This window comes from Pan paniscus, chromosome 22, assembly GCF_029289425.2.
Source record: "Pan paniscus chromosome 22, NHGRI_mPanPan1-v2.0_pri, whole genome shotgun sequence".
NCBI classification, from domain to species: Eukaryota; Metazoa; Chordata; class Mammalia; order Primates; family Hominidae; genus Pan; species Pan paniscus.
This window is the reverse complement of record NC_073271.2, coordinates 32,154,988-32,169,597: the sequence shown is the minus strand read 5'-3', so window position 1 is coordinate 32,169,597 and position 14,610 is coordinate 32,154,988. Positions and strand designations below refer to the sequence as shown.

The following is a 14,610-nucleotide window of genomic DNA, read 5'->3' as shown; positions in this document are numbered from 1 at the left end:
ATGATGTGAAAAGTTTACTCCATTCTAGAAAGTTTGCCCGCCCTGCCTGCCTGCCTGCCTGCCTGCCTGCCTGCCTCCCTGCCTGCCTCCCTCCCTCCCTCCCTCCCTTCCTTCCTTCCTTGTCTCTCTCTCTCTCTTTCTCTCTCTCTTGCTTGAGATGGAGTCTCACCTGTTGCCAGGCTGGAGTGCAATGTCGTGATCTTGGCTTATTGCAACCACTGCCTTCCAGGTTCAAGCGATTCTCGTGCCTCAGCCTCCCAAGTAGCTGGGATTACAGGTGCCTGCCACCACGCCCATCTAATTTATTTTATTTTTTTTTTTTTTGTATTTTTAGTAGAGACAGGGTTTCACCATCTTGGCCAGGCTCGTCTTGAGCTCCTGACCTTGTGATCCACCCACCTCAGCCTCCCAAAGTGCTGGGATTACAGGTGTGAGCCACCGTGCCCGGCCAGAAAGTTTGTTCTTAATTCACTGTAAATGGCATTTGTAAGGTTTTTAATAGGCTTCCTGGAGTGTGGGTATGATATCCCGATCCATCACTGACTAAGAAATAAAAATTAAATGGGATAATATATGTAAATCACAGCTGAGTGCCTTGGCTCATAGTAACCTCTTCTCTTCCATCATAGTAGCTCTTGACAAATGTAAGTTACTCTCTCTTATTTCTACCCTTATTGTACTTCAGTTTTTCTTGAACTTTGAAGAGCTGTTGACTTTGTGAAAGAATTAGTTTTATTTAGGTATAGAAGAGAAGAGGCTGATGGGGGAGAACTGTTTTCTGGCACACGTTCTGCTGGGCCTTTGTTTTGAGGACAGAGTGAGAGAGACCCGCAGTGGAAGGGATTTCTAAATGCAAGGGTTGAAAGAGTATACCTTTTTTTCTTTCTTTTTTGAGACAAGGTCTTGCTGTGTTGCCTAGGCTGAAGTGCAGTGGCGTGATCTTGGCTCCCTGCAACCTCCACCTTCCGGGTTCAAGCAGTTCTCATGCCTCAGCCTCCCGAATAGCTGGGATTACAGGTGTGCGCCACCATGCCCTGCTAATTTTGTATTTTTAGTAGAGATGGGGTTTCTCCATGTTGGTCAGGCTGGTCTCAAACTCCTGGCCTCAAGTGATCCACCCACTTTGGCTTCCCAAAGTGCTGGGATATAGGCAAAGGGCCACTGTGCCTGGCGTATACTGTCTCTTAACCATTAGGTAAGTGCTGGTCTTTTTTCCCCCTGGCATGTTTTTGGAAGAAAGTGAATAGGTCTTTTAGGCCTGTGTAGAGACAACGATGCTGTCATTGTTAACATTTTTTGAATCATTCTGAAATTTTGAGTAGAATGTATGGCAGTATAGGAATCTGGATGTCAAAGGATTGATGAAAACTTTCTAAATACATTCAGGCAACATGAGATCTTTTTATCGGCAATTGTGCAAGTAAAAATACTGTGATACATAATTTATAATAGAGCAGGTAAACTTAGGAATAAAAGCTTTAGAACTGCAACAACTGTATATGAGCATATTCAGTTTTGGTTTAGGTTGGTGCCCTCCAATAGAGCTTTTAGCAATGACAGATGTTTTTTATGCATTGTCCAGTATGGTGGCCACTAGCTCTGAATGGCTATTGCGCAATTAAAACATAGCTTATCTCACCAAGGGATTGAATTTTAAATATTCAATTCTAAATAATTAAAGGTTAAATTTAAATAGCTCTGTGTACCCAGTGATTACTATATCGGATGGTGCAGGTCTCAGTTCTTTCCACCATTTTTTCCCCACCATATTTTATATCTTTACATAGGTGAGACAAATGGACTTAGGTCAAAAGGTTTACAACTGGAGAACCAAGTTGGAAGCAAAGAGGTTTTTTTGCAAAGAGAAATCTCTTGCAAACAAACCTGGAACTTGGCTTCGTGAGTCAGTTTTTCTGACATGTAAGTATGGCTCTTTCAGAGCACTAGCACTGGGGCTGTGCTCCCCCGGAGAGGAAGAGCCTTAAGGAAGGAAGGAAGGAACTCTTTTGAGTCTGTTAAGTAGACTGAGTGTGTTGACAGTTTGAACACACTCCTTCTGGCAGCAAAACAAACTGCTTGGCTTATTTTGTATTTTGAATCAAAGTAATTCCTTTAAACTGGCTTTTAATTTTCAAAGGTGGAAGCCTCCTCCATCTCCTCTGCTGGCGCTGTGCACCTTTTTAGTTTCAGAAAAGCATGCTGGGCACCGATCTCTTTGGAAGCCTTACCTGGAGATTTTACCCAAGGCGTATACCTGCCCTGTTTGTTTGGAGCCGGAAGTGGTGAACCTTCTTCCCAAATCTTTAAAAGCAAAGGCTGAAGAGCAGAGAGCCCACGTGCAGGAGTTCTTTGCTTCCTCCAGAGACTTTTTCTCTTCTCTGCAGCCTCTGTTTGCAGAGGCTGTTGACAGCATCTTCAGCTACAGTGCCCTGCTGTGGGCTTGGTGCACCGTCAACACCAGAGCCGTGTACCTGAGGCCCAGGCAGCGGGAATGCCTTTCTGCAGAGCCGGACACCTGTGCACTCGCTCCGTACCTGGACCTGCTGAATCATAGCCCACATGTCCAGGTGAGAAGCTGACAAGGGAGCAGCTATTCTATTTGGATAGGAAGGCTTCCGCTGCCCAGAACCTGTGGCTGTAGATGTGGGTGGCACCACAGGGAGAGGCGTCGGCGGCTTCGGGTGACCCTGTCAGGTTGGCCTGACGTCAGGAGGCTCCTGTTGTTCTTCTAGACCCCACTATCCCTCCCGCAGTGCTTGCCTCGGCCCCTTGTCTTCACTCTGCTCTTCAGGCCTACAGAGCCTCGTGCTGCATCCTCTGTCCGGTCTTTCCCAGCAGCCCGTGGTGCGGAGCCTTCCTTCCTTCTCCCTCGTTCCTCCTTCCGGGACTGAAGCTTAGCTTGCTTTCCTGCCCCGTCCCTTTTAAACTGGTGTTATAGCTGTCACAGCATTTCTCTTTGCTCTGATCGCTGACTGACTTGCTCTTTTTCCCACTGAGCTCTGAAATCTTTGAGAATGGGGTCTTTGTCTTGTTCCTCTTTGTCACCTCAGTGCTCATGGCAGGGCCTGGCACATAGTAGGTGTTCAGTAAGTGTTTATTGAATGGATGGGTATTTGTGGGGAAAGGGTTCTGGGAAATAATGAAAGAAACCTGATTTGGGAGGTGGTCACAGATCGCCTCCTCCCCAGCGCTTTCCCCAGGTGGCTCATTTAGGAAATGAGTGTATTTGCAGGGCATGCAGGGGTAGAGGCCTGGCTTGGAGAGCGGAAGAGAGTCCATCAGTTGGCTCACCTGTAACCACTTTGGGGTGTGTTGTGGAGGGACATGGCTGGGATCTGTGTCCTGGCCGTCGCCTTCATCTGACATTCCACTGGAGAAGAGCAGCCATGCCTTGTGAGCCCACGTGCTAAGCTTACGTGCTCTCTACGTGAGATCAGAGCTTAGGGAGGTTCCCGCTCTGCTTTCTTAGCCCAGGAACAAGGGCTGTCTGCTTGTTACTTTTGTAGAAAGAAGTATCTTTAATAATCGGGAGCAAAGGAGCCTGGGGTTAGGTGAGTGTTTCTGTGGTTGATGTTGACGAAATAATATCAGGAGTGTGTAGTGTGATAGGATGCTAGACATGGGGACTCCGTCAGCAGTGATTTATTTTTATTGGGACTTTTGGTGCATTTATGTGCCAAACCAATGAGTTTATAGTTTACTGTAGGAAGACCACAGCACGAACTACAGCCCGTGGGCATGTGGCCCAAGAGCCCTGAGCTAAGAATGGTTTTTACACTTTGAAAGGATTGTGAAAATACAACAACTTGTGACAGAGACCACATAGTGCTGGCAAAGCTGAACGTATTTACGCTCTAGCTTTTTACAGATAAAGTTTATTGGCACCACCATGTCCTCCTTCCCTGGGCTGTGAGTGGACGTGACCAATAAACTGCTGATGATCTCATCTGTGCTGTGTTGGGTGTCGTGGTGTGGCCACCCCCAGAGCCCTAGGGCAGGACTCCCTCCGTCATCAATGGGGTGAAGTCGAGGTGGATGAAATCAGAGGTGGCATTTTCCCTATACGTGGTTACATTTATTGATGGGTGTTTGAAAGCTGCACCTGACTCACATTAATATTATGTAATAACTTAATCAGCTTTGGAGTTTTACACCTTACTTTAAAAAATACCTTTAACAGTTTTTCTTTCTAGGTAAAAGCAGCATTTAATGAAGAAACTCATTCTTACGAAATTAGAACGACTTCACGTTGGAGAAAGCATGAAGAGGTATTCATCTGTTACGGCCCTCACGATAATCAACGGCTGTTCCTGGAATACGGATTTGTTTCTGTCCATAATCCTCATGCTTGTGTTTATGTCTCAAGAGGTTGGAATCAACTTTGTTCTTAACATTAACACTATATAATTTTTTTCCCCATTTGGAGATGTGTATTTTCAGTTTTAATAAAAATATCAAAACCGTAAGACTGACATACACATCACTAATTTTCTTCTAGGTAGGCCTAGCCTTACTCTTACTGGCTGTAATTTCAGTGTTGAAGTAAAAACAACGAAGTTTTGACTGATATTTAGGAGAAGAATAATTGAGAAGTTTTCATTGCATTGGGTCAGAAGATAGAATGGAAGAAAAGGAAAACTGCTAAGGAAATAAATACTGTATTAAAGGATGGAAATGTTTATACTGAGACGTTGTCACTGGCACTAAAGAGAATAGGATTAGAGAGCAATGAATAAAAAATATTTATTAAGCACCTACTGTGGGTAAGACACTGTGTTAATCACACAGATAAATCTATCTATAGTCCTTGTTTCTGGAGGTTGTTGCCATGGTGAGATTTGATTTCATGTATGTTCTTTTGTGATCTATTAACCTAGCCATCATCATGGATTTTATTATTTTTGAGTCAGAGTCGCACTCTGTTGCTCAGGCTGGAGTGCAGTGGTGTAATCTTGGCTCGTTGGAACCTCCGCCTCCCAGGTTCAGGTGATTCTTGTGCCTTAGCCTCCGGAGTAGCTGGGATTACAGGCACGCACCACCATGCTTGGCTACTTTTGTAATTTTAGTAGCGACGGGGTTTCGCCATGTTGGCCAGGCTGGTTTTGAACTCTGGCCTCAAGTGATCTACCTGTCTCAGCCTCCCAAAGTGCTAGGATTATAGGAGTGAGCCACTGTGCCTGGCCTGGTTTATTATTACTATTTTTAATATTTGTTTCTTCATATGATAGAGACAGTGTCTTGTTATGTTGCCCAGGCTGGTCTTCAACTCCTGGGCTCGAGATCCTCCTGCCTCAACCCCCCAAAGTGTTGGTATTATAGGCGGGAGCTACCGTGCTTGGCCCAGTTTTATTATTTTAAAATAGTAAGTTAGCCATTATACTTAAGATGTGAAAATTCCAAATATAGTGTTAAAAAAGTACATAGAAGACTGATTTTTCCCTTTCTGAAACTGTAGAGAAGCAGTTTTCTAGGCCATGAAAAAAGGGCAAGAGCCTTATTAAATATATAATTTGAAGCATTTTAAAATATAGATTTGATTGGAAATAGAAACTTGGCCAAGCTGTTACTACTCCATCTTATAGGCAGAATAATAATGTGATTTCTCAAAATAAAAATAGAAAAGCAAAAACTGGGTCTTGCTGCTAGAAAACCAGCTTCGAGATTGGCTTCAGGTTTTCAAAATCCTGATAAATTCAATAATGATGTCCATGAAGTATTCATTTGTTGAATAAATTAATTTGAGCAAAAATTATATTTTAGTTATATTTACATTTTTAAAATAAAATAGAAAAATCCCTTATTACCCTGCTTCTCCAAATAGCTTTGTTAATTTGTGCATATTTACTTTAAGTTTTTTGTAGTTGCAGTCACTAATATCCAGACTACTTTGAATTCTGGTTTGGAAAAAGCTCAGTATTGTAAACCTTTCCTCATGTTTTTGCAGGGCCTCTACTTTTGTTGACTGTAAGTTTTCAACAGTCATGCTGATGTCCTAATGACCTGCTTGTTTTTGGTGGATTTACTTAGTGGGAGCAGGAGCTGAGGTTATGCGTGTTTAGTCCTCCAGCCTTGAAATTCTTATGGCCTTTCAGGCACTCAGTACTGATGTGACTGAATTGGACTTGAAGAGTAGATTTCCTTTGTGTGAATTAGGTGGAACTGTTTATGCATGTCTGGGTTGCTAAAGGGAAAGGAAGTGAGTTGAGAAGGGAAGGGAGACATACTTTTGTCCAAATTTATGCCCTAACAGTCTGATTTTTTTTTTTTAATATAGAAATACTTGTTAAATATCTTCCATCAACAGATAAACAGATGGACAAAAAGATTTCTATTTTAAAGGATCATGGCTATATAGAGTAAGTGTTTCTCTTTCCCTCTTAAAATTATTCCTTTAGGAAATTTTCATGGAAAACCTGGGGTTAAATTTTCCATGGGGGTGAGACCCCTCCTGACCCTGTATCAGCTGACGGGTAGGTATTGAGCACTTACTATGTGCAGTAAAACTGCGCTTGATGTTGTGGAGGACAAAAGGAGTATAAGACACTTGAAAGAAACTTCTTTAGGGACATAAGATACAAGCTAGAAATATTAAATTATGGTACCAAAAGAGAGCTTGGATGTGTTGATGGGTGGCCCAGGGTGAGTCTGTCTCCCTTGTGGTCATGTGGAAAGGCCAGGCTGGGCCTCAGGAGAGCCCACGCACCTGGCAACATGGTGCAGGTTCTTGGGGTAGGTGGGTAGCGAGGTGATTCCATGCCAAGTGGCTAAACAGGGTTCAAGGCTCTCCCTTTCAGATTTTCTTTTCTGGATGAAATGAAGTTTGAAATGATCCCGCCATGGTGTGAGAGCAGCCTGGCAGTGGTGGCTGCCATCAGTGGGATGCCCAGGGTAGTTCCAGTTCTTAAGTGTTTCTCTTACTGGGAACTCCTGTGCATGGGCCCTGCCTCCGGCCCCTCATCCATGTTTAAGCTTCTCTTTTTTTTTTTTTTTTTTTTTTTTTGAGAAGGAGTCTTGCTCTGTCGCCCAGGCTGGAGTGCAGTGGCGCAATCTCAGCTCACTGCAAGCTCCGCCTCCCGGGTTCACACCATTCTCCTGCCTCAGCCACCCAAGTAGCTGGAACTACAAGCGCCTGCCACCACGCCCAGCTAATTTTTTGTATTTTTAGTAGAGATGGCGTTTCACCGTGTTAGCCAGGATGGTCTCGATCTCCTGACCTTGTGATCCACCTGCTTCGGCCTCCTAAAGTGCTGGGATTACAGGCGTGAGGCACTGCGCCCGGCCAGCTGTTTACTCTTTAGAAAAAAAATGGGGAGAGAATTTTCTGTTACTTAGGCTTTCTTCTTAAGTATTTGCAGACTGATTTTCTCTTGTCCTTTGGCCAAGATTGCAGGTTACATGACATTTAGCAACCTCTTTAAAAAGGTGTTTGGCTCTTCAGTCATTTGCTATGAGGTCATGAAATACTGAAATGATGGATTTGTCATTATTTGTTTTTCTACTTCAGAAATTTGACATTTGGATGGGATGGACCATCTTGGAGGCTACTCACAGCCCTTAAGTTGTTATGTCTGGAAGCTGAGAAATTGTAAGTTTCACATGTGTTGGTCTTAAGCTGTAGCAACAGGCTAGATATAACTTTGGAGGGTTGGTTTGTTTGTTTTTGGCTTGCATTCAGATACCCAGCCAGGGAGGAAAAAGGAATGTCATACATTGGAGTTGCTTTCTCATTATGTAACTTGCCCATGTAGTGAATGTTTCATTTCTAAGTTTTAACCGTTTTGGAATTCTGGTTTTAGACTCAGAATACATAGTTTTGATAATTTTTTTTTGTTTCTACTCATATTTTCCTCCTGGTGACCTGAAATCCTTTAAAAAGTGTGGGCATTAGCACTGTTCAGAGGAAAGTCTCAGAGTAGGTAGGTTTTGCCCAGGACAAGTAGAGCTAGAGTCCCTAACGTCGGTCCTGCCTTGGGGAGATCCAGAAACCTGGCTGAAGAGCTGGACTTTTCCATGGGGGAGGCAGGTCGGGGAGCCCCCGGTGTGGGTGTGCATCCTGGCCAGCCTCCCTCATGTTCCTGCCTGCTGTCAGTCCTGCTCCCTGCAGCCCCCTGTCGACACATCCAGCTGTGCTGTACCCAGTGTAGGGGCAGCTTCAGCCTGAGTCCCTGGCAGGGAGAGCAGCCTTCAACCTTCTGCTGCTAGATATCCAGGGAGAACCTCTTGAAGATGGTGCAGGCTGTCCTTGAGCAGTTGGGAGGACTGACTGAGATGAGGCACAGTGCCTGGGAGCAGACGGTGCCCCTTCAGTGACGCCTGTTCTTCTTTTGGATGAGATGATGTTGCTTCCTTCTTTTTCTCTAGGAACTTTTGGAGTAAAATTTCTCTCTGGTCTCAACACTAGACATAGTTTTTGTTTTTATTCTTAGCAAATGGAGTGTTTTTATCTTACAGATACTATGAATTCTTTAACTGATGTTTCCTTCTTTTCCTTGTTCACTGGAAAACTGAGAGGCAAATCTGAGGTGCATGCAAACGTACCTAGTGTTGGGGCATGCGGTTTCGCACTGGCCCATTCCTGCTGTGTCTTGTCTTTTCTCCTTTTGTCTTCCTTTGTCTTGTTTTCTGCCTTCATTCATCTTACCTTTTATTTTGTGTGTACTTATGTTAGCTTCTTTAAATCCTTCTGGCAACAAGGTATGAGTCCTTTTCGGACACTTCAGCCTAAAATTAAATACAACAACTGGCTGTTTCCCAGAGGTCTTCCTTAGGCCTCTTTTCTTGCATTTGAGTTACCGCTTACTGAGTGGGTGTGGAGGAAGCACGTGTGGGGCTCTGGCTGGGGCGTGTTTCAGTTCTTTCTGCCTCACTAGCTCTGTCACTCAGGGTGAGTGCTTCAACTTTGCTGAGTGTTTCTTTGAGTCTAGCATGCGGATAATCGTGCTTTCTTTGCTAGGTAACTGTGAAGATTAAATTAGGTAATGGTTATTCATGAACACCATGCCTGACACACAGTCATTTCCTTTTTCTTTACTGAGAACTCATTTCACCTGTCATCTCTGAAACTGAAGCCTTCTGAGACTATTCCGGGCTGTGTCTTGCCAGCTGTTCTGAATCTAATGGGCTCCTGTTTACTTCCACAGCAGCCATCTTTCCTCCCCTTCGAAGCCACTTCCACTTCCAGATTCTCGGTGTTCAGAATCCGGTCCTCCGTCGTCTTTCTCCCGGTAGTTCTTCTTTCTAGTGTCTAGGTCTGGCGCTGCCACCTCTGCTCCGCATCCTGCTGTGGCTCCCTTGCACCTGCCACAGCAGACCTTCCAGAGTGGGCCCTGCCTGCTGACTGAGCCCCGTTTCCTGCGAACCTTTGTAGTAGAGCACTGGAATGACCTGCATGGGGATAGAGGCTTGCTGTAGATTCCTCCTTCCAGACATGGAGCATTTGGCTTTGTGAATTGTGCCCAGTTTGCTACTATTTTGGACAGACGGTCACTTGAAGGAAAACTCCTGCCTTTGCTCCTTAGTCCTCTGCCTTTCGGCTGTGGACTCGCCCTCCTGTTCTGTCACTGGCTTCGTTCCCATGGCCGGGAACGGGACTTCATTCACTCATGGGTCAGACACAGGTTTGTGATGATAATAACATTCAGCCCTTGCCTGCAGAGAGTACCCACCCCCCCGTGCTTTTTATTCTCAGCTCCTCCTCCTCCTTTCTCATTACCTGGTCGGCTTCCACATGGGAGCTGCAAGTGGCGTGGAGGTTTGGGGAATCTGCTTATGGAATGAGTTGTATTATGCTTCTGGAGAAATAGGAGAGGGAGTTTATGTGTTGCACTGAAACAAAAAAGTCTGTTTTTTGAGAGCCTGCTAAAATTGTGTCATGGAACATTTTGGTTCTAGTACATGCTGGAAAAAAGTACTTCTTGGGGAGGTAATTTCAGATACGAATGAGAAGACAAGTTTGGACATAGCCCAGAAAATATGCTATTATTTCATAGAAGAGACTAATGCTGTGCTTCAAAAGGTATGTTTCTAGAATATGACATCCTTAAAGAAGTGTCTTGATTTGGCAGTTCCTTGTTTTGTACATGTTATTAGGGATAGTGCATTTCATAAGAGCATTGTTTAGTGCCTTAAATAAATAAATGTTGATGTAATCTCTATTTTTGTTTTCTTTGAGATGGAGTTTCACTCTTGTTGCCCAGGCTGGAGTGCAATGGCCACCTCCCAGGTTCAAGCGATCCTCCTGCCTCAGCCTCCCGGGTAGCTGGGATTACAGGCACCCGCCACCATGCCCAGCTAATGTTTGTATTTTTAGTAGAGACGGGGTTTCACCATGTTGGCCAGGGTGGTCTCGAACTCCTGACCTCAAGTGATCCACCCGCCTCAGCCTCCCAAAGTGCTGAGATTACAAGTGTCCACTGCGCCTGGCCTGAACCACCACATCTGGGCTCCATTTTTGACTGTTAACATAGTACCTATGCTTTTTCTCTCAATTTTTTTCTTTATTTTTATTTTTTCTTTTTCTTTTCTATTTTTTTTTTTTGAGACAGAGTCTTGCTCTGTCTCCCAGGCTGGAGTGCAATGGCACGATCTCGGCTTACTGCAACCTCCGCCTCCTGGGTTCAAGTGATTCTCCTGCCTCAGCCTCCCGAGTAGCTGGGATTACAGGTGCCCGCCACCACATCTGGCTAATTTTTGTATTTTTAGTAGAGACAGGGTTTCACCATGTTGGGCAGGCTAGTCTCAAACTCCTGACCTCAGGTGATCCGCCCACCTCAGCCTCCCAAAGTGCTGGGATTACAGGCATGAGCCACCGCACCTGGCCTCTTTATTTTTAATTGGTCAGTAAAATATTTATAGTGGACCACATGATGTTTTAAAATAGGTATACATTGTGGATGGCTAAATCAAGCTATTTAACATGCATGATCACATATACTTATTTTTTTTGTGGTGAGAACACTTAAAATCTGCACTTAGCAATTTTCATGTACATAATGTATTGTTACTAACTGTAGTCACCACGATGTACCATAGATCTCTTGAACTTAATCCTCTGGTCCAGCTGAAATTTGGTGTCTTTTGATCAACATCTCCCTAATCCCCCTCCAACCCCTCAGCCTCTGGTGACCACAATTTGACTCCCTGCTTCTATGAGTTTGATGATTTTAGAGTCCACGTATAGTGAGATCGTGCAATATTGGTCATTCTGTGCTGGCTTATTGCCGTGTGACAGCATGTCCTCCAGGTTCATCCATGTTGTCACAAATGACAAAATTTCCTTTTTTATAAGGCTGAATGGACTTCACTGGGTATATATGCCACGTTTTCTTTATTCATCTGTTGATGAATACTTAGGTTGATTCCATATCTTTGCCTTTACTTTTTATTAAAAGGCAAAAAGTAAAAGTTACTATGTGACTTCAAGCATTCTTTCTCATTGATGTGTTTATTTAGTAAATGTTTTAGTTAAATGAGAAATCAGCTTATTCGTAAGAAAACATGCCTGGGATTTAAAGAGTGATTTTAATGAAGCTTGAAGACATTATTGGAAATGAAATAAGCCAGACACAAAAGGACAAATGCTGTATGATCCACTTCTGTGAGGTTCCTGGAACAGGTGAGTTCGTAGAGACAGAGAGTGGAGTAGAGATGACAGGGGGTTTGGGGAAGAGGGGAATAGGGTTATTGATGAATGGTTGTAGAGTTTCTGTTTGGGTGATAGAAAAAGTTCTGGAGCTGGAGAGTGGCAGTGGATCTAAACAATGTGAATGTACTTCATGCTGCTGAACCATACACTTAAAATTAGTTAAAAAGGTACGTTCTGTGAAATATATATATATGTTTTACTACAATAACAATAATTAAAAAATAACTTTCAGGTGTCTCATATGAAGGATGAAAAAGAGGCCCTGATAAACCAACTAACGTTGGTGGAATCCTTGTGGACGGAAGAGCTAAAGATTCTCAGGGCATCTGCCGAGACCCTGCACAGTTTGCAAACAGCTTTTACCTGATTTCACCGAAGCGCATTTGGTCACCTCCTCTGGTGGGTGTTAGTCACACATTTTAGACTAAGGTTTGATGGACTAAATTTACATAGTTCAGAGTCGATGAGTTGTGTCTACTCAACAATTAGGAACTTAATCCTTTTGCTTTTCCTACAGAAACAAAAGTTAATTTTGAAGAGCGTCATCATGGGCTGGGGTGGTGGCTGCCCCCAGGACATGCAGGATTTCTGCAGGGGGCAGCACAGGTTCTGGGATTGTGAGGCTGTGAGTGAAGGTGGACAAGCTGTCTGGATGGCAGGTCTAATGCTCTTCCGAATAAAGTGCTGAACTGTGAGGAGAGAGGCGGACTGTGAGGCAGCCAGGAGCCAGCTGCGTCCGTGTGTGGTCTGTCACCACGGGGCCTGCTTCTTATCTGACACAGCAGCTATCAGAGTCTAGTGGTTGTGCTTTTAAGATGCTCTGATACCATTGGGTTAAGGGGCAGATTGGCGGTGGGTGTGGGGCAGTGTGAGGTAGTCCTGGGTCCCCGCCAGGGTGGCCCAGACGCCAGCCCTTCCCTGTGTGGCTGCACTGAGGTGGGTGTTGAAGAGCCCCCTAGGGGACATACAGCTTCCAGGAGGAGGGAATGTCCTCTAAGCATGCTCCTGGCCTCTCAAGGTGGCGCTTGCCTAATTATTCACTTGGGAAGAATGACTAGCTCAGCCAGCGGCTCTTTCTGCTTTGTTCTGGCGACTTTCCTGGGCAGGCCTTTCCACCTGGGGAGCTGGCTCATCCTGCACAGCTGGGCCGTGGTGGGCCTGTCTGCTTGATTCTGGGGTTCAGTGTAGGTCAGCTGATGGCAAACCATGGTGGTGGTTTGGCTTCTGTTCTTATTCTTGAGTTTTGATACCGCGCAGACCTTGGGTGGGGAGAGCTTCCTGCACAGCTCTCAGCGGCCTGTGGCCTTGGAACTGCCTGCGTAAGTCACGGAGGGGCTGCTGGTCCTGTTCAGGCCCGTGCTGGGGACGCCGCTTAGACAGTGTTGCCCAGAGTCCTGTTTACCCTCCCAGGGTTCATTCTTCCCAAGAACTCAAATTCCTTTCTCATTGGAGCCTAGTGAAACCAAATGAACGGGACCTGCTGACCTCAGGAGGCAGGCAGAGTTTAAAATAAAACTTTCTCATGATTCCTTGAACATCTTTCCCTGTTTGTATATACACTTTGTGTTTATTTTTCAATAGCTGCAGTATATTTTTTTTCAATATTCAGTATAATGCAGTGTATTTCATCATATGCTGTATGGAGAGTGGGCAGACTTCTGTGGAGGGCCCGATAGTAACCATTTGAAGCTTTCTGGACCTGTGGTCTTAGTGCCAGCGATTCTGCAGAGCGGCCATCGGCAGCACGTCAACCATTTGCATGGCCGGGCTCCAGGGAAACTACTGACAATGACAGGTGGTGGGCCATAGTTTCCTGACCCCTGTGCTAGGCCAGAATTTCTTTTTCCTCTTCCCTATGAGTGGACCTAAATATGTTAATTCCTTTTCACCTTTCAAAACGGACAGCCCCTTGAACATTAAAAACTTTGCAGACCCTGCATGGTCATTGTGCTTTCCTTGTCCAGTGATTAGAAAAAAATGCGCAGCGGGTGGGTGTGGTGCTCACACCTGTGATCACTTTAGGGGAGGCTGAGGTGGGAGGATCTCTTGAGCCCAGGAGTTCAGGAACAGCTTGGGTGATGTAATGAGTCCCCCCGCCCCCCAATCCCGTTCCTACAAAACAATTTAAAAAATGAGCTGGGCAGGGTGGTCCGTGCCTGTAGCTGCAGCCACTCGGAAGGGTGAGGCCAGAGGATGGCTTGAGCCCAGGAGTTTGAGGTTGCAGTGAGCCAGGATCGTGCTACTGTACTGCAGCCTGGGCAACAACTAACTGAGTGAGACCCTGTCTCTAAATATAATAAAGCAAAATTAAAAAATACACAGTGACAAAAAGCAGCTGCCCAGAAACATGTACAACTAATATAGTTCATCAGCACAGCAGATCTGCATGTATTTACAGCTGAGTAATACTCCATCAGCACAGCAGATCTGCATGTATTTACAGCTGAGTAATAGTTCATCAGCACAGCAGATCTGCATGTATTTACAGCTGAGTAATACTCCATCAGCACAGCAGATCTGCATGTATTTACAGCTGAGTAATACTCCATCAGCACAGCAGATCTGCATTTATTCGAAGAATAGTAGTATGAGACTAGACAATGCTAGTTATGTGAAGTCACGGACCCCTTGCAAGAAACCTGTGGCCCCTTGTTGGGCAGTCTGGCCACAGGGTGAAACCACCGCTCACAGTCCATACGCTTCCTTTCGGCTGCTCTTTTGTTTTGGACTCAAAAGACTCTGGTGGCAGGCTGTTCTTGTCAAGTCATTCTTAGGGCAGCAAACCCATCTGTCCCCATCTAGGGCGAGGCAGCGTGCAGTGCTGTTTAACCAACGGCGCTATTTTCTTCCTTATTCTCTAATCACCACCGCCCTCCCCGGACTCCCCCTAGCCATCTTTCTTTCTTGGTTTTCTCTTTGCTGGTGCTTTGGGTGGGCCTGAGGCTCCTAAGGACTCGCACCCCTGT

General features: G+C 45.1%; 1 protein-coding gene across 13 annotated transcripts in view; it reads left to right on the top strand.

Moving 5' to 3' along the window:
* The window catches only part of SETD4 (SET domain containing 4), a 77,405-nt gene that overhangs the window by 14,036 nt on the left and 48,759 nt on the right, over positions 1–14,610 (top strand). For 7 of the 13 annotated variants that reach the window (XM_008977673.6, XM_008977675.6, XM_008977681.4 and 4 more), the window contains exons 6-11: positions 2,138–2,567; positions 4,194–4,368; positions 6,275–6,356; positions 7,505–7,585; positions 9,892–10,015; positions 11,877–13,589. In XM_008977673.6, the coding sequence (XP_008975921.2) occupies positions 2,138–2,567; positions 4,194–4,368; positions 6,275–6,356; positions 7,505–7,585; positions 9,892–10,015; positions 11,877–12,011 (1,027 nt within the window). In that variant the 3' untranslated portion in view covers positions 12,012–13,589. Of the gene's footprint in view, positions 1–2,137; positions 2,568–4,193; positions 4,369–6,274; positions 6,357–7,504; positions 7,586–9,891; positions 10,016–11,876; positions 13,590–14,610 lie in introns of those variants that run through there. The other 6 variants (XR_010111100.1, XM_034947973.3, XM_034947971.3 and 3 more) reach the window with 2 other exon arrangements.